Raw genomic sequence first — 20,170 nt, 5'->3', positions numbered from 1 at the left:
CAGGATGCTTGAAATGTATGTGTCTTGGGATGTTTGGAAAAGCAACCGGAGGGTCTGGGGAAAGCTTGGTTAAATGTGACCGAGGAGAAGAGCTCCCCTTAAAAATGTTGCTAAGATCTTTAATAAGCAAGAGGATCTCACTTCCAGTATCTTTCCCCAATAGTTTTTCACATCTACTGAAAGAAAAAAAGATACTCTTCCACCAATTTTAGATTCTATGTGCATATACTACAAATAAGTAACCTAGGATCTTATACATATGTACACCTAATGTATCTAGCACAGAACTTTCAATTTTTTCAATGTCTTCAAAATCCTGGGGGCTGGGGCTGGAACTCAGTGATGGAGCCCTTGCTTAGCATGTGAAAGGCCCTGGTTTTTTTCTGGACTCTTAACACTGCTGAAAAAAAAAATTAAAAAATAAAAAAGTTAGCAATGCATGTTGAGCAGACAACAGGTTTTCATCCTTTCTCTTAGCTCAGTAAACTAGCAATTAGTTCGTCTTCGGCCTCTGCAACAGTGCCTAGAGCCAGTGTCTCAGGACACCCAGCTGTAGAGACCAGAATCGGGAAATCCCTGAATCGTGTTTATGGTTCCATGAACTTGTATCGAACCGGCAGCAAACAGAAATCTCTATTCGTAGGGAAGGTTCAGGCGTTAAGGAAGAGGGCGAGAAGGACTTAGAGAACAGGACTTTGGTTGTCACAGAGGCAGACAGGTCTTCGACTTCTGTCCTCTCTGGCGTCTCAGGACTCACACCTCCCGGGGCCACAATGAGGTGGAAAAGGTCTCGCCCGCCCCCGCCTACCCCCTCTGCAGTCCTAGACTGCCAGCAGCCAAGCCTGCAGGCGCCAGGCGCCCCGCCCAGGCCCCGCCCATTCCCCCGCTGCGGCCCCGCCCCTCAGCACGCGCGGCCGGCCGGCGCCCCGCCCCGCCCTCCCACGTGACGACCCCACCCTCCGCGCGCGCTCCGATTGGCTCTTGGGCGCGAGCGGGCGGAGTCTCCAGAAGTCCAGCGGGCCCCCCCAGACGCGGCTGCACTTTTCAAACCTCAACCGTGAGAAGCGCCGGTCGGCGTCCGTGCGTGCGGCGGACGTCGCCGGGAGTCGCCTCCCAGGGACCCGGCCGCCGGCGACCAGCCACTGTGAGCGGGGGAAAGAGCGCGAGGTGAGCCTAGGTAGCTGCCGCCCCGTCGGGGCGGGGGGGGGGGGCAGAGCCTGCGGCGGGCCGAGCCGTTCGTCCGAGCGCCGGCGTCGGGGGTGCGGGGCGCGGGGACATGGCGGGGAGCCTGAGGGCCGGGGCGGCCGTCCCGGAGCGTGGGCCTTGCCCGATCGCCTCCACCGCGTGTGTGTGGACGGTGGTGGTGCCTCCCCGGCTCGCGTGCTGCGGCCGCGGGACGCCTTCCCGTCGGAGCGGACGCGCTTGGCCCCGCAGCCCCGGAGGAACTCGGCGGCCATCGCGTGGGCCGCTGTCAGCCCCGGCGTGGGGGAGCCGCAGCTGTTTGCCCGGACGGTTCGGCTTTCCCGGAGGGCGGCGGGGAGAAGCCTCAGACTTCGGTCTGGACCCGTCTCCCGGCCCGGCCTTAACCGTGGGAAAAGGCGCTTCCGTCCGCTTCCCTCTTCGGGACGTGGAGGAGTGGAGACAAAGTGGCGAGGAACTCCCCGGCCGGCCGGAGGCCGGTCTCGGTGACTTGCAAGGGGGACTAGAGGCGCGCTGGCTTCAGCTCGCAAGTTGGGATGAAGGAATACTTCCGAAAGTTTAGTGATTTCGGTCACCCTCAAGCGTCAGGTCCGTGGATGACATTCACCGAGTGTTGGGCTGACGTCATGTTGACATCCGTGGCACCGATAACGCCGAGCCTCGCCGGCAGGTTTGATAGCGTGTGGACTTTTTAAAAAGTTTTTCAAGTCTAGCAGAGACCTGTGCCTTGGGCGGCAAGGTCTGCCGCGATACATAGGCGACTTGGAGGCGTGTGAAACGTGGGATTTTGAACTCCAGGAGCAGAGTTTTATGACAGAGAGATAATAAATTCACTTTCTCATCGGTACACCGTTGTAGCGTCTTTAGGGTGAGATCCCCAGAAATGGTTTTGCACAGTTTCGTAAAAATTGAATCACACTGCTTTAAAATCGTGTATATTTCAAAAAAACTGATGATCAAGTTTTAGACCCGTGTTCTTTCCCAACCCTTTTCTGATATTAATTGAATTTTCCGATTTTAATATTTAAAGTAGTGGGGTTTTTTTGAGATACACATACATTTTAGATAATTTTCTAAAATGAAGGTTTACTCTTAAAGCACATTTACCTTCATGATAGTATGTTTAATAGAGAAACAACATTTATGTAATCATTTGAAAGTCTTTTTTGTATGTGGACAGAATGGTGATGGTTTCTCTCAGATTAAGTAAAAAATTACAGTTCCAGGTCAGGGAGAAGGCTCTGCTGGAAAAGTGCTTGTCACCAAGCGAAATGTCCTGATCCCCTGGGACCTGCATGGTGGAAAGAGAGAATTTACTCTCACTGACCTCTCTACTTGCATGTAATAAAAAATCAAGAAAAAAAAGAAATTACAGTTTGGTTAAGGTAGAAGTGGTATTTTAGTAGAGACCTCATTAATCAATGTGAATAACATCTATAAAAAGTACAGACATTTAATAGCAGGCATTTTTTATTAATTTCATTTTTTAAGTTTGTACTGACAGCCAGGCAGTGGCGGTGCTCGCCTTTAATCTCAGCATTCGGAAGGCAGAGGCAGGTGGATTTCTGTGAGTTCAAGGCCAGCCTGGTCTACAGAGTGAGTTCCAGGACAACCAGGACTATTACACAGAGAAACCCTGTCTGGAAGGAAAAAAACAAAAAACAAAAACCAAACCCTATGCTAACAATGAGCAGTTTACTGGTACTTAGCAAACGTATACACTTGTTTCAACACTTTGTTCTGTAGCAATTTGTGAATTATGTAGCAGGATTTCTGTGTCAAAATCTCACAGTTTTAATTTTAGAGACTCAGTTTAAAACTCAAATCAAGGAAATCAATTACAAATGTATGCATTTTATCCTTAGATTTTCTTAAAATGTTATATATTATAATGCACTCTCCCGTTGTCTAAAATTCTTACTTCCTGCATCTTGGCATTCGCTTAGCTGTTGAGCCATATACCCGAAGTCTTGCCAGCCAGTTTGAAAGGAGTCTTGCTTTTTCAGACGGTCTCACAGTGTAGTCCAGGCTGGCTTTGACCTCAAGAGAGCCACCTGTCGTTGCCTTCCAAGTGCTGACAGTAAAGACATGCGCCACCATAGCTGCTCAGTTCTGATTGTCTGTTTATTTCTACGGGGTGTTGGGCATTGAATATGGCCTCATGGACTCCACCAACAGAGCTATGCATGCAACCATACATATCTTATATTTTCTATTCCCGACTACTAGAAAAATATAGTTTTTTTTTCTTTTGCTGGGTTCAAAGCAGAGAAATGTTCTTTTTAATCAAGTCACAAGTGTCTATTTTTATGATGTTGCTGTGATAAAAGTTGCATTTTTGAGAACATCCTTCATTAAATTACTTTCTTCTATTTATTCTTTACCTGACCATTTAATTCAGAGTTATTTTGTGCATGTAAATGAGTCCTCTTATAAATATTTATACACAATCAATGTATTTGATTGATCACCTTGCTCTTTCCAACTAGTCCAAAAGAGGACGTATTTAAGTACTCAGAAACTTGAATGGTGAAATGGCAGGTCTTTCTGATCCTTTAAGGGTTAGGTTCCATTTTACATTGTGATAGTCACTGAGCAAACAGTGCTTTGGCTGTGCTGCTAGCAAACGGTATGGTAATTTATTGTACAACAGAGACCCGCTTTTCTGCCTGATGAATGACAAGCTCCGTGTAATTGTCGGCCCACCATTATTTCCGGTTTTCAACATCTCCCATCCTACTTCACAATTATAGGATTTATTCTTCCGTGAAGGTGGGAAGAGGTGGCGGCAGGCCTTACTGTCTTGGCCAGGTGTCAGGCTGGGGTTCTTTGCCTGGACTGCAACCCTGGTGTAAACCATACCCCAGGGCTGGACTAGAGTCACTTGGCTTACTATTGTGATTTTCAGGGGATTAAATTATCGAATTATGCTTGCTGTTGAGTACTTAAAAACAAACACAACAGCACAGCGCTATCAGAATACACAGCACGTGGGAGCCATGGTCTGCCTGGGCCAGTACTGTGTTCCAGTCCCTGGCTGACTGAAGCAGATCCCTCCTCAACGTGGCAGGAAGTTGTGTTTTTATGAATGCTGGGTAAATACATCTTCAGTCTATCTTTTCCTAGACGCAGCTCAGCCTTGTTGGTGCGCATGGAGAAGAGAGGAGTTGCTCCCCTGCCATAGCCGTTCACACTTCCTTCATGCAGACCTAGATCTATCTGTCAGTCTTTGGGCAGGACAATGTGGGGCTCTCAGGGAGCGCTTAGCTAACACAGATATGGGCGTGCAAACAGGGGGTCACCTGGGCAAAAATAATTAGTAAGTACAGACTAAATGGCTTTCCAATCTTGCATTTTATCATAGGTGATAAAAATAATTGTCACATTTCTGGGTCTTGTGACGACCTCATTTTGAACTGACATTCTATAAGAGAAATCTTAATTATTTAGCCAACTGCTGAAATAATCAGAGACTGCTGAAAGCTTCAGGACTGCAATTTCAAGATCATCTCAGTTCAGCCAACCCCTTAGATGTACCTAAAAATACATTTTGCTGTGCCTTACCTATTGACTTTTAGTCAAACGTTTTTAATCCTAACTAGAGACGCCGTCTGAGTTGCATAAGCTCAAGGGAAAGGTTGCTGTCCTCAGACACGAAGTGTGCTTGCTCTCTAACGTTCAGTCTTCAAGTAGTGTGTGGAGAGGCCTCTTGCTTGAAGCATAAACAACAGGCATGGAAGTCAGCCTGTGGGTTTTAGGCAGAGCTTCCAGGGGCAGAGCATGCGTAAGAAGTAGCCATTTAAGGAAAGGTGGGGTGTATGTTTCCGGCAGAGAAGTAAAGCAGGGAAGTGGAGATCAACTAGGAAACTGAAGCATGGGAGGAAATGGAGCTAGGGTCTATTGAGCTTCTGGGGTCTTTGAGCATCACACCACGGAGGGTTTTGAGTTACAGTTCCTGGGGCTAATAAAGGATTGTATTCTGTAGTTTCTGCATTCACAGGCTCTTTTCATGTGATAACTTTGAAACGAGTATTGCAATGAATAAGTTTATCTGGAGCTGGTTAGAGGGTTCGAAGGTTGTTTATTCAATGCTCATCTTGCTGGCTTTCTCTGTCCAGCTCAGCCGAGGCACAGGCCAGACCGAACGTTTCCTTCTCTTCCTTCCTTCCTTCCTTAAGTCCCATCTGAATTCCTATTGTAATTACCGTAATGGGAGTTGGTGAAAACACTGGAAAGAGTGTGGACACCATGCATGTGCACCACACGAGTGCACGGCTGACATCTCACTGTGTCTCTGTTGTGCCTCCTGGCGCTGCGTCTGTGATTGCTTACAAACGTGAGTTCACCAAGTCCCCTATGTTTTTATTGGTATAGTCTGATAAAATAGTCAATGATTTCAAAGTGAGTAAAATAAATTGGTAATTTGAATTTAGAATGTTACATTCTTGTTTAGAATTGGTTATAAATCTATGAATTGTAGAAGAGAAGATCTCTGGATTGTTTATTAGAAATGAGAACTTGATAATTTAGGACAGACAAGGAGAGAGAGAACTGACGGGCAGCCCTCATGTGTGTTGTATGACAGGCAGCCCCCGTCTGTGAAGACTTTGTTGACCAGAGATGACTTGTGCTCCCTTATAGGCAACACCGGCTAGAGGAAAGACAGGAAAACACCTAGGCTGACGACAGCTCCTGAGGAGATTAGGAGGAGGCAAACAAGAAAGTTGTACAGATCCTTCAACAACTTCCGGTGCAGGTGGATCAGCAGTAGGTAGATGTGCCTATGGTGTGGTCTCTCGAAATGTCGTGTCCTGCGGCAGAGCTTGTATCCCAGGAGGTGGAGAGCTACGATGAAATGAGTCAGAGCAGCCAAACTCATTTGCGTATTTAAATGTATTTGGAAAACTGCCGTTGCCCAGCCCTGTTTTGGCTGCTGTTGTCACACAGGCACCTGTGCTGTACCCATCCTTTCTGGTGACCATCATGTGAGTGTTAAGGGATTTGTTAGGGTGTGCTAATACATGCCAAAGACCAGTTAGGAAAGTCCTTAAAGTGGACTGGTCAATAAGATCTGATTTAGACTACCATTGTGCATGTCACTTCCTTTTATTAAAAAAGAAACTACGTTCCCTACTTCCTCATATAACTAAACAACAGGCTTGGCCAAACTAAATTCTCACTTAGTATACTTGAATGTCACACTTGGGACTCTTGGTCTCAGTATTGGACTTTTCTCAATACCCACTCTGTCTGTAGAATTATTCTCTGAAAATTTCATACATGTATACAATGTATCTTAATCATGTCCATGCCCACCCCTCCCTCCATCTTCTCTTAGAACTGCATCACATCTTCCTCCTAACTTCGTGATCTTATTTATTTATTTATTTATTTAATCTCACTGAGGCCAGTATGTGCATGGTTGATAAATTATCAACTTGGGGAATGTTCAGTGACACACTCCTACAAGAACGGGGCTCCCCCTCTTCTAACAGGCCATCAACCCCTGATAGGGCCACAGCTAGAGGTGGGGCCATGGGGGCACCTCCCCATGCTAGAACTTTCCGGCGTGAACTTGTGCAGGTAAGCACAGCAGCCGTGAGCTGAAATGTGTAGGCCATGTCTCGCCCAAAGGAGCGCATTTCACAGCACTCGCCTGCCTCCCTGCCATGTTCCTGACTCATTGCATGTAGTGAGAGCTAGGTATATTCAAAAATGCTTAGTGTTTTTTCTACATAACGTTAAATAGCACACTGATTTTTGTTTAGATTATAGCCTGAAGTCATGCATGGTCTCTGTATGAGAACTGACCTCTGATTTGGATGATGACCACCATCAACTCTACGTAAAAGCAAAGGAAATGTTGAGAAACCTGGCCAATAATGGTTACTGAACTGATTTGTCATACGATTTGTAATCTTTTATGTCTTTCATTTCGTACTTAATGAGGTTAAAAAGTCATCTTTCAAAGTGCAACTTTGTTGAGTGTTAATATGTGGATTTTAGAGTTCCAGATTTTAGCAGTGTTTTTAAAGTTACAAATTATGCTTAATTGAACATAAATCTTTGATGCCATAAAAGGCTCGTATTACCTCTTGAAAACTGAGTGTAGAAAATGCTTATTCATAAAATGTTTATCGGTTTTAGTTTCTATGAGAGGCAAATATCCTAGAATCTAAAATTTATATAAAAAAAATAAAAACATATAAACTTGTCTCTCTGATTAATTGCCATGTTTTCTTGTTGATGAAAGGTGCTGGGAATAAAGCCCAGTCATGTCAGCGACTGAGCCCCGGCCCTTCTGTTTGTGGAAATGAGAATAAGGCCTTACCCTGACTAACTCCACGTAGAGGTTGATACTTGCGTGGATTTGTCAGAGATTAAAATGTGGCCCGTGCACTGAATGTCTGCAGCACTAGGAAAGTATGAAGAAGTTCACACCACTGTGTGTGTGTGTGTGTGTGTGTGTGTGTGAGAGAGAGAGAGAGAGAGAGAGAGAGAGAGAGAGAGAGAGGATAATAACCAGTTCAAGATCTGCCGCCTGGATTACACAGAGTTTTCTAGGCTAACCTGGACTGCATAGTGAGACCCTTCAAAACAAACAAACAAAACAACAACAAGAGAAAACCAAACCAGGCGACTTTTCCGCTGTGGCCATTTTCTGCCGGTGTTGTCGCCTGCCTTGCACGCATGTGTTTTCTTACAGGAGCACCAAAGTCTTAGTGCAGTAGTGCCCACCTTACTGGTCATTTGACCTTAGTCACAGCCTCAGACAACCTTATCTGAAAAGGCAGTTTGAGTGTGAGTTACTGGGGGTTAATATTTCACTAACAAATACAAGGAAGGTGTAGTTTGCCCTAGAATGGTAGCCGCTAGGATCCCAAACTCACTGAATCTCCATTGCGAGGCTCCTTTCCCTCCTAGAGGAGGTTTTGTTGTGTAGCCCGGCAGACCTCTTACTCCGTGTGGTCCAGGTTGGCCTCAGACTCCCAGCCCTCCTACCTGCCTTAAACCGTCAGCCTGTTTTAGCCTTCTGAGTGCAGGCCTCATAGGCGTGCGCACCACCACGCCCAACCATTGTGAGGTGTTCAGAGGGTGAGGACTTCAGGCTGTGGTTAGAGCCACTGGGAAGTGATTAGGGTTAGGTAAGGTCCTTAGGTTAGAACCCCATGGTGATGAAGCATTCTAGGGGCCTTATGAAAGGGGAGAAGAGACAGACATAGGCACACACTCCTTGTCTCTTGCCTTGTGATGCTTTGTGATGTCTCTGGATTCTCCAGCAAGAAGGCCACCATCATTTGAGGCTCCTTGGCCTTCTACTTCCAGAACTGTAAGCCAAGAATACGCACTCTTTCTATAGTACTAGCTCAGTTGTTGTATTGGCCTTCCAATGTAGCGACAAGAACTAGGCTGACACAGTCGGGAACTTAAAACTGCACGGCCTCCTAGCAGTAATGAAGATGGAATTCAGACCCGAGTGTTTGAGCTCTGGGTGTTTTCCAGTGTACAGTGTTGATGCTCTTAGACTCCCAGAGATGTTCCTCCAACTACCTAGAGGAGCTGTCCGCAGGACCGAAGGTTACAGAGAAACGGTTTGCAGATTTGAGAACTGAACGGGAAACTGTGCTCCAGCCACACTGCCTGTTTGCTGAAATACAGAAGAGAATAGTTTGCATTTGAATGAAACAAAATTAAAAAAAAAACAACCCAGTTCTGAAGCAGGAAGTGAGGCGGGGGATGTGGCGGTGGGAACGGTCTAGAGGGTTTTATAGAGAGTGCTAGCGGACTGATTCCTGGCCTTTCATTAGGCAGAGGTGACAGAGGCCACCATAATTACACAAGTCAGCTCATTTGAACCAGCAGTTCGGTAGTGAAGCTTCATAAAGCTTTAATATCAGTTAATATGGAACAGGAATTTCTCACTAGACCTGGCCACGTAAAGCACACGAAGCTGCAGACAGTCTGAGCTCAGATGTGGACTTGAACTCTGGGTTGGTGATTATCTCTGGTCAGTCCCTGGCCCAGCAAAATGACTGAGTTTTCCTGCACGGCCCACTCAGCGCTGGGCTCTGCCCAAGGAAGAACTCCTTGGGTCTAGGGGAGTTTCTCGATTTAGTTTTGAAAAGCAGCCAGTCCATGAACAAGTTCTGTTTCTGTGGTTCAGAGGGCTGTGATGTAATTCACACAATGTGAATTTGCCCCCAAGCTTGTTTGACCATATGAAGTTAACACACAGTCTTTACATTGCTGTGCGAAATTGCACAGGTGTGTGAAACCTGTCACTTAAAGAAGGGTCGTTCACAATCAAATAGTGATCACCTCGTTCCATTTTAATCATAATGATTTCTACTGTTTTCATAGCAATTTCGTTTAGAAGTGAAGTTGGTAGCTTTGTTTCTGTGCCATAGAGGAGGGGATACCAGTTTAAGCTTCTAGCATTTTCTCCGTGTGAACAGCATGGCTTCTGAAATCAGCCTGTCTGCACTGTGGTCGCGTCTTAATACTATATTTGGACTTGTGCGATGTAGTGCACATCCTGCCTGAGATAATGTCTCTCTTTCTTGGTTACATTTAAGTGACAGCCTCTCTTCCTGTCTCCCCTTCTAACAGGTAAAAGTGCGTGCCCAGAGAAGCAGAGCTGGCCGGCATCTACCATGTCTCGGAGAAGATTCGATTGCCGCAGCGTCTCCGGCCTGCTGACCACCACTCCTCAAACGCCATTGAAGACGGAAAATTTTAATAATTTCTATACACTTATGTCGAAAGAACTTGGGAGGTAAGGAGACTTTGATATGTATGCTGTCTAAATTCAAATGTTTTCTTGCTGCTATAAAGCTCACTTGGACCACTATCAGTAATTAGAAAGAAAAGCCGCCACCTCTGCTCTCTTGGGTCACAACTGTGGAGGAGCTCATATCAGCAGCCCGCCCAGCTTCAGAGCTCAGCTCTTCCTGTGTCTGTGAGTGGGAAGGGGCAGCTTAGGCTGCCAGGTCCCATCTGGGCTCTGCCATTGGGTGTCTGGGTGACTTCAGCTAAGTTAAACATATCTCTTAGTGCTGGTCTCCTCTTCCCAAGAAGAGATGCGGATCCTACGCCGATGCTCGCATTTAACTCATTTAGAATTTTCAGGGTTAAGTCACTTAATGTTTGTGAAGTACTTAATGTGGTGTTATATGCTGTGGTTTTAATACATTTGTTTCCATTTCTGGCTACTGTGTTTGTCTAAAAGAGAAATAGAGAGGTGCTTCTCCCTTATACACACACACACACACACACTTTCATAAATGAATATTTGACTCCTGTCTAATATCAATTTATATCACACAGAGCTGGTGTCCTATAAATAGAAGCTGTATGAATTCTGCCTTGGCCTAATCAGATACATCTTTCTGATGGATGGCCAAGGGTGCCCTTGACACTTAGTACTGCAGTAGTTTTGATATGCTTGAGAATTAGAAAAGCTATGCCCAGTTATTTATCTGTTGTATGTCTCCTTAGGTTTAAATTAAGCATGGCTGTGAAGGGTTAGTCATGTATATATATTCATGTTTTTTGTGTGTGGAGGTCAGTGTTTTGTTTTATGCTACAGCGATCTATAAAGTCCGTTTTTATTAATGGATAGACAATAAACTAATATGATTACTTTAGCCTGAAAATCTCCGTGTGGAACCTCAGACTTGCTGACTGTGAACTCTAATTCTTTGCTGGTATCTTTGATGTTTAGTAGAGGCTAGTAGAGGCTAGCAATGGCTTTCCACTTTTTCAGCTGTCTCACACAGCCCTGCTTTCATAACATAAAGATGACCCCCCCTTCATCACTATAGAATATTTTGCTTTCTTCTCTGCTAATCTCTACTTGACAGACACAGTTTTCTTTTTGTAGCTGCACACAGTATACATTGAGGTAGTCGTCTTTCAAATGTTTAAACAAAGCTGAGCATCGCTGTTCCCTTAAGTGCATATCGTGTGATCCAGTATCCAGATAGCCTTCCTTGGTGCGTTGCCCTCTTCTGGACCGCGTTCTGCTTCTGACTGTCTGTGGAAAAGAGAGGCCTGTGTTAGACATAGCATTGTTAATAGTGTCCTCTTTGGGTTGTAAGCAGGGTAGTGAAGGAACCCAGCATGCCGTGAGGTGCCTGTCTGCCTCCTGTACATGGTTCCTCTCTGTCCTCCCTCCCTTCCATCCCTTTGGTCCTGGCTGTGTCCCCTCTGTGACATACGACATCACGTTATTCCACCTGAGCTAGGAGCCACTCGAGCTGCCGTGGCTCCGGATCAGAATCTGTGTGATGGTCTTAGTTGTGTGCTCTTTTTTTCGTAGTTGAGAAGATAGACTGGATGTGTTCAAGTTGCCTTTTATTGCCAAACATCTGGAAATTGCTCTGAACAGATACTTAGACCATGACTCATTTAATCTGTACCGCGAGAAGCATTCTCACCTATTTTTCTAGGTTACTGTTGGGATGAGTAACTTTATTAGGTTAAAATAAAATAATATTTTATTTGAAATAAAATTTGAAAAATAATAGGTCGAGTAGCTAATGAGGGCTTCTCCCTTTAACTCTGTGGAGAACGTGAGTGGGCCCACTCTTAGCTTTAAATTGTCTTACAGAGGTGGTGTCATAAGGAGCCATCATGAGTTACAGTTAGTTTGCTTTTAAACATTTTAAAGCAAAAGCTCATGGTAGGATCTGATTAAAACCGAGTCACACTGCTAATATGCCGGCCTCAGATGTCATCATGGGAGAGACCTAAATTGCGTTTTTGAATTGCTTTGAGCCAGTGACTCACGTGGTAGGTACTGATGCGTTTAATTTTTAACCTTGGCAATTAAAAATCATATTATTTTTAAATTTTCTGTCCTTTACGATCCTTTCAAGCTCCCAACCAGCCTTAGTGTGCGAGCCTTGTGAAGTGAGTCTGAGGTTCTGAGCATGTTTCTCTGGGCGGCCTGCGCAGTCTGTAACATACAAATGTAGTTCTGGCATGTGGAAAGCTAGAGTTATCTTTCTGTGTCGGCTTGATTTAAAATTTAATTTTAAAATGTCAGTGTTTGAGAGTGTATTTCCCTTTAGCAATACAAAGGAAATTATATAAAGTAAGTCTAAGTTCATTTTTTGCTATTCTCAAAAAACTGCATTGTTCCTGTTTTTTAACATGTAGGATAAGTTTTTTCCACCCCTCCCCCAGCTGAGGCAAAGTTTCATGGGCCTTGTGGTTAGAAGGGTGAGGCAGATTCAGAAATAAACGTCAGCTTCCCCTGTGGCTTCCCCTCCCCCTCCCTTCATATTTTATTGTGTGTTGTAGATGCAGAGAGTACTGGGTAGACGTTTCTCTGCTGGGAAACTAGTCAGCTCTGCCCTCTGAAGGTGTCTGTGAACTAGTATTATTAAGGTTTTACGTTTTCTTGACTCTGCCTTAAATTTGGTACAGGAACATTATATATTGAAGATTATTTTTATACTTCTAAACTAAACTGCAACTAGCATCTTAAAATGTAAAATAGATACTTGATTGTTCCTCTTAAAGCCTCTAATATTTATGCTAAAATATTTCTTTTTTCACAGTATGTATGACTTTATGCATGTGTAATTATGTGTTAATATATGGATATAACTTTATCAAGAAATCAAATGTTTAATAAAAATGCAAATGTGGTAGTGCACACCTTTAATCCCAGCACTCCAGAGGTGGATACAGGCGGTGGATATAGGCTCTGAGTGTGGGCCGGCCTGGTCTACAGAGTGAGTTCCAGGACAGCCAGAGCTACCCAGAGAACCCTGTCTTAAAAAAAAAAATCCTATGTGAATTTAAAAACCTAGCATAGTGTATAGAATCATAGTAGATGCACAAACTCCAATGCTCATCAGATGCTCTTGTGTGTTAGTTTGCAGAATATAGACTTTTATAGACTTGATTAATGAGGTCAGAAATGTCTCCTTTGCTCGTAATACTTTTCCTTGGCAGTGAACATGTCAGGTGACCATTCATTGCCCATGACATTTGGTTAACTTTGTCCTGGCTCATGGGAGTAAGAGTAGGAAGTCTCAGGAAAGCCAGAAACAGTGAGGTAAAAGTAGGCGAAACTTGTTCATCTTGCTACTTGTTTTTGAAGTGATTCTAGTGCCTAGATACTGTCACGTGACTAGCATGTCGTGATGTCATCGTAACTCAAACTGTGTCTTTCAGATACATAGCTTTCTTGGCTTCCTAGTTTGTTTTTAAACTTTACAAGGCGAGGTTTTATCCTAAAACCCTGAGAAAAAGGGTTTGCAGTAGACTTCGACTTGAAAACCCTCCTTAAAGGAATGTAAACCTTCCTATTTGAGGGTATGTATGCATTTTTTGGAGTGTACAAATCAATAATTTTTATTAGTTCTTAAAATAATCCTAACTCAAAATAACTTTACATCTTTGTAAAACTAAATGCTGTGATACATGCGCGTACCAGGGGATGCTTTTGCATCCCGTAGTCTTTGTGCTTTTAACTTTGGGTGGGATGCTAAGTGTTTCTGTTAGAGAGATAAAAGCATTTGTACTTTCTTAGAAAGATTAGTGTGGCATTACTGGGTGTGCTTGTGCCAAACTGTTGATAACCCCGAATTTTCTCGGCCCATCAAAAAAATGCATTTGAGGGCTGGAGAGATGGCTCAGCGGTTAAGAGCACTGACTGCTCTTCCAGAGGACCCGGGTTCAATTCCCAGCACCCACATGGCAGCTCACAACTGTCTGAAAACCCAGTTCCGGGGGATCTGACACCTTCACACCAATGCACATAAAATAAAGCTAAATAAACCGTAAAAAATAAAAAAAAATGCATTTGAATAGACTCCATATCTCTTGGGTGTCTATTAGAAGCATGAAGTTGGTGGGCCAACAAAATTACAGGTCTGCTGAAACTGTGTCACACTGGTACTACCCTGCCGTGATCGTTTGTCGTCTACATTCTACGTGGTAGCGTTTAGACTTCATAAAGGAACATTCGGTATTTACTCAGCTTATAGGGGGAAATGGCACAGGTGTGACTGACCTCACTCTAACCTGAAGATGTGAAACCGCCCTTTCTTTCTCTCTAGAGGGAAGTTTGCTGTGGTTAGACAATGTATATCAAAATCTACGGGCCAAGAGTATGCTGCAAAATTTCTGAAAAAGAGGAGAAGAGGCCAGGATTGCCGGGCAGAGATTCTACATGAGATAGCCGTGCTGGAGCTGGCCAGGGCCTGTCCCCACGTGATCAACCTGCATGAGGTCTACGAGACGGCGACTGAAATCATTCTGGTCTTAGAATAGTAAGTGTGTGCGGTCTCGTGCCTTTAAGGTGTTTATTGTAATTGGTAGAATGTGGTATGAGATGTCAGATAATAATAATAACAGTCTAACAAAATTTATAGATGCTTGTTAAAAAATATTCATTTATGCTTGTACATTTTTGACAAGACTAAATGTTTAGCTTCATACTTACATACCAAAACTAATTAACAGCAGGTAATAAACAAAAGACAACATAATAATTTGGGAATATAGTTGCAAGAATTTGATTCCATATAAATAGTACATAAATTGAGATTTTCTTCTAGAAAATAATGGTAAATAAAATCGAAGCCATTTTTATGGCTAAAAACTAAAACCAAACCTGTTTTAATCAAACATGGCTAAGAAAATGATTCAAGAAGAATCATTTCTTCTTGAGGTGTGCCTCCAGTGTCACTAAAATATGTATAGTACATACGGTGTGACATGAATGTTCCTGACGGAACTGTGGCCAAAAGAGAGGGAAAAAATCTCTTGTTAGCAAAACATTGGGAACACCAAAATGCACAGTATTTGATGAGGTAGTGTGAATATTTGGCTCAGACTGCCATGGCCTGCTGACGCACAGATTAACGTCCAGTACAAACAATTAGAATTTTTTTGAAGATAAACAACACTGGAAAGAGATCAGGTAATTAATACTAAGTTTATCTCAGGTTTTAATAAAGTAATTATGTTTTAATTAAAGTAAATTTAATAAAGTAATTTATGGCAATTTAACACAAACTATTAAAGAAAAGTACTATTTTAGAGAAAATAAGGCTACAAACTACAGTGATTCTTTTTGCCTACCAATGTACATCATTGCTTGTTGAATTTATAAGTGTATTTGTCCTATTTGTGCAATTATGTGTCTATGGAGTGTGTGTGATATATGTGTTCACACATGGTGTGTGTGTGTGTGTGTGTGTGTGTGTGTGTGTGTAGCACACAAGCTTGTGGGGACCAGAGATAGAGTTTAGCTGTCCTCCTCAGTTGGTCTCTACCTTATGTGTCGAAGCCGACCTTTCACTGACCCGAGAGCTCAGGTTCTGCTGACCCGCCTTGCGTCAGCACTGTCGGTGGGCCACCACACCTGCCTGCTGGCCAGGACTCGGTCTCCATGCTTGTGTGGCAAGCCTGTCACCTGCTGAGTCACCTTCCCAGCCCAGGACTTTTATTTTAGTGTTTATATTGTAAGGAAGTAGAGATTTGTTTATATAGTTTTTGAAGCCAGTTGTTTTGTGCAAGGAAATAGATGTAACTAGAATTAATTTGTGAATGAAAGTGCTGCTTTTCTAAGGTTAAGCTGGCATGGGGTTTCCTGAGCAGCGAACAGTGTGTGCATCCGCAGAACCAGACCCCGCAGGAAAGTCTGTTCTAGAGCCGGCAGAGTACGGTAGAGGAACACGGAGGACTAGGGCACCAAGGCCATTTCAGTTTTCATGTAGTCCATGATGACTTCTGCCACAGATCCTCTAAGTAGAGCTGCCGCCCTGTAAGCTTGGGAACGGCAGCTAGCATAGCAACAGCAAAGAAAGCCAGAGGATGAGTGCGCACAGGACCCGGACTGTGTCTGTCAATCCTGTTGGAACTCAGGTGAAGCAGCAACAGAATCGCGCAGAAACACGATGCGTGTCATGCATAGCCTGCGCTTACAGTCAGAAACCTCTCCCAATGACTTAGTGAAACTGTTGTGACCTCACTGCCTGGCTGAAATATAACGAGCTCACTGAGTGTTTGAGTCGATTAGTACATTTAATCTCAAAGTGGCTACGACTAAAATTTATTGCTAGGATTGGGGCTTAGTTGTGTCCATCACTTTTGGGGTGGCAGCCACCCTGGGCATTTTCATTCCAACAGTTTGGCCAGATAGATTCGCTGTAACAAGGAAACATGTTTTTGTCTTATACAGTGAAAATGAAATGGTGGAGCCTTTTACTCTGGTAACTTACAGATTCAATTCCTACCGCGAGCCATCCCACGTACTCACGTTTATTTTATAGAATTCAAATCTCTGAAGACTCAGAAACATAATACAGTTGACATTCACGTATTCTTCACTCTGATTCATCAGTTGTTGACATGGTGCCGTCTTCACTGAACCACTGGAAGACTGCACGTCACTACAGGGTTTCTTCTGAGGAATACGGTGCTTTTCTGTGTGACCAGCATGAGCATCAGACATGAGAAAGTCAGAGGGCATTACGTAAAGTCATTCATAGTCCATATTTAAGTGTTTTTCACTGTCTCCAAAATGTTTTATAGGAACTGTTTATTTTTTTTCCCAGTTCAGGATCCAGTTAAGATGCTTGTAGTTATATTTACTTATAAAGTCTCTGTAATCATTCTGTTTTTATGCAGTGGGGTGGTATCTGGCAATTCAGAATAAACCTGCTAATACCACACCAAGTAGCAAGTTCCAAGATCCCCCCCCCCCCACACACACACACTTCTTTGGGCTGTTCTTTTAAACTGAAGTATTGCCCACTAGGGCATGTTTTCAGAGAGTCAGAGTTATAGGGTTAGGTTAGGTTCATTTGCTTCTGTTTATATTTAGTGTTGGGATTTCATTTAAGAAAAAAAACCTCTTTATTAAAAATCGTTTTAACTATAAAAAAAGTATGCACAATTTGAAACTCAGACATGTAAAAACGTTTGGCGATTGTGTGTACATTCTTGTGCGTGTGCTGATGGGTAGAGGTTGTAAGCACCTGCTGTATCGCTCTGCCATGTTCCCATCGATGGCTGATTTCCAAAGGACTCCATGTATGGCTTACCACTTTATTCAGCCTGTCTTATATAGATGGCTTTATTTGTGGAGGTGGAGCTTCAGGTAAATTCCTGGGAGTTGATTGCTGGCTCAAAGAATAAATGCATGTCTAAGTATATATACAATGTCTGATCCCCCATTATCATTTTAGAACGTACTTTCTTGAGTAACTGCATTTGCTAATTTTATAAATACACATAAAACTTCCTTTAGCAATTAATATAGCTAGGAGTTCTGAGAGTTCCAATGTGTTTTTGTATTTTGCTGTTTTGTTTCAATCCAAACCTTTTTTTTAAAACCAAATTGTTTACTTTTTAAAATCAAACTGGGGTTCTTCTAATTACCTTGCCACTTGTAAGTTTTAGATCTTATTTTTATCGAAACACATACCCCACATAAAAGTATTGCCTTCCAGTTAAATGTGTCAGTGACTGTCCAGTTCTCTTTGGCTGTTTGGATAAATCAATAAGGCTGCTTTGCTGCGGTGGTCTTGTTGCATCTCTTTATGAATTAGGGGTCTGAGAATAGACAAGTCACCACATCTCCACTCAGTGAAGACTTTGCCCACACTGAGTGCTTTAAAAGTGTGTGTGCAGGTAATGAGGAGAATACCTTCAAAAAGTAATAAGGGGAACACGTTTTCTAAACAGACACATGAAGTGTTTAATAGTGCTGAGTTTTGAGCAAACTAAAATTGATTATGGCATAAACTGATTAGTTTTTTTGAAGCCTATGAGACAAAAGCTGCCCTTGAAACAGAGCAGCCTGAAAGGGGAAGTTGCTGGTAATTAACAAACCAGTAACTGCAGTTATGCCGGACAGACGAGGCACGCTTTTTGTTAGGAAGTTACAAAGTTCTGTCCATTGAGTATGGCACTGTAAAAGGCCGTTGTGAATGTCCGCTGTGCTAGCTAATTTAGCAACAGCCAGAATATGCAGCCTTGACTTTTGTGGCATCCCCACGAGTACCCGCTGACCCGTGTCTTGCTTCCTATGGTTTTCACCGTTCGTGGTATATTCTGTACAGTGCCTAGCACACAAGTTCTGAGAATGCTGTGTGTCATCTCTCTATTCTCACCTTCTTAGAACTGCACTTGCAGTATTGTAATTGCTAATCTCATCTTGGTGCCTCTGCAGGAATGCAGTGAGGCCACTCTGTTTCTGAGTGGCATTTTTAGTTACAGTAAATAGTGTAGCTAGAAAGGGAGGAGTAAATAGATGTGTATTGCTGGCCTACACCATGGATTCCCACTTCTTCCTCCAGAGACCTCGGGGAAGTGAGTGGAAAGAAGTGGCTAGTATATTAGATATTTATGAGTATAAATGTATTTCTTTTTCCAGATCGCAGCTCTCCTGTATTGCCTTCCCATGACTGGTTTTGTAGTTTACGAATTGTGAAGTTTCTGTTACTTACATTGCCTTTATCGTGATACCTCAAGTCAGGCAATAAAGTTAGTTTTTGTGAATGTTCAGGTTTTGGTGAGTGGGGTAGGATGGAGTGGAGTCTGTGTCATTGGCACCTTCAGACATGTTTCTTACCAGCGGATATTTTTTCCTATGTTGTCGTAAACCAAGTGTCAGCAGCAAGTTCTCATGGTTTTCCTTGGCCTGCTGTGTGCAGATTAATCTGTGACAGCTTACAGCTGCAGTGTAAAGTGTTGGTGCTTGGAACTTAGGTTTGAGACCACCGTACCCTACATACAACATCTTTCTTAGTCTTGACAGTCACTGAGATGCTATCCAAACATGGACGTTTACACGAGCATTTGCTTAATGGGTTTACAATATTTAAGGTTATTTTAGATGAATGATGTTAATAGTTCTATTTGAATTTTCTTTCAGTGCTGCAGGTGGAGAAATTTTCAACCTGTGCTTACCTGAGGTGGCTGAAATGGTGTCTGAAAACGATGTTATCAGGCTCATTAAACAAATACTTGAAGGCGTGTATTATCTACATCAGAATAACATTGTTCACCTTGACTTAAAGGTACGGTAATGTGGTTTAAACTAACAGCACTGTTCCTTCTCCGTCCTTGGTAGTTCAGTGTCAGGCTGGCCTTGGCAGAAATAAGGCCTGTCGTGGTCCTCTAGACCCATGGGTGCCTGTGCCTGTGTCGGGCTGATTGGGCTTTGCTTTGTATGGAGTCAGGAGAAGGCTGTCTGTGCGCTAAGCTTGAATTAAATCACCTAAAACCCACCACCTTACCTGTGATCCATCCTGCTCCCTTTGTAGCAATTGGTCCTGATTCCTGCCTGACCCCTATTGTTCCTGTCCCTCTGCTTCCGCATCTCACTCCCCTTTCTCTGAGGTGTCACGTGGTCTGTAGTTAGAGTTCTCACCCACTCAGTCCCCAGAGTCTGTCTTTCCCGCACAGCCGCTCACAGGCCTTGTAGTCCGAAGTAACCTGTCTCACGTTTGTTACCCCGTGGATTCTCTCTGTCTGTGTAGTTGGCCTGCATGAGCCTTTGACTTCCTCTGCCACCTTCATAGTACAAGTCCAAAGTCGGTGCCTAGCATAACCCAGACCTGTCTCTAATTTCCAAGTCTTTTTCCACCTGTGGATTCCGTACCATTTGAAAGTTCTATAAATTTAAATGCACGTTGCCCAGCTCTTTATCCCATCCCCTTAAAAACAAAGCAAAACGAAGACAGAAACCACATCTGTATTTGTTTCCCTGTGTGTGTGGGGGGGAAACCCCCATCATCTCGCCTCCCTGCCCTTCCTCCTGTAGTCACATGGTTGGGGAAGGGCAGCATAGTAGTGCCCAGTGGTTACCTGTGAATCTGTTTGTCTTTGTCCTGGGAATGCAAACTGCCCCTCACCCCCTCCGAGCACTGGAGGTTGGGATGGCCTAGAAGCCTGGCTCTTCTCACCGCAACCATGAAGCCGACAGCAGAGTTTGCTT

General features: G+C 43.7%; 1 protein-coding gene across 1 annotated transcript in view; it reads left to right on the top strand.

Annotated features, from left to right (window-relative positions):
- Nucleotides 1-1,019: 1,019 nt before the first annotated feature.
- Nucleotides 1,020-20,170, top strand: part of Stk17b (serine/threonine kinase 17b) — a 28,153-nt gene continuing 9,002 nt past the window's right edge. Inside the window, exons 1-4 of the mRNA XM_085684209.2 lie at nt 1,020-1,167; nt 9,811-9,976; nt 14,277-14,489; nt 19,106-19,250. Coding sequence (XP_085540335.2) covers nt 9,855-9,976; nt 14,277-14,489; nt 19,106-19,250 — 480 coding nt within the window. The 5' untranslated portion in view covers nt 1,020-1,167; nt 9,811-9,854. The remainder of the gene's footprint in view (nt 1,168-9,810; nt 9,977-14,276; nt 14,490-19,105; nt 19,251-20,170) is intronic.

This window comes from Myodes glareolus, chromosome 27 (genome assembly GCF_982192425.1).
Source record: "Myodes glareolus chromosome 27, mMyoGla1.1, whole genome shotgun sequence".
NCBI classification, from domain to species: Eukaryota; Metazoa; Chordata; class Mammalia; order Rodentia; family Cricetidae; genus Myodes; species Myodes glareolus.
This window is presented reverse-complemented; position numbering and strand designations above follow the sequence as displayed.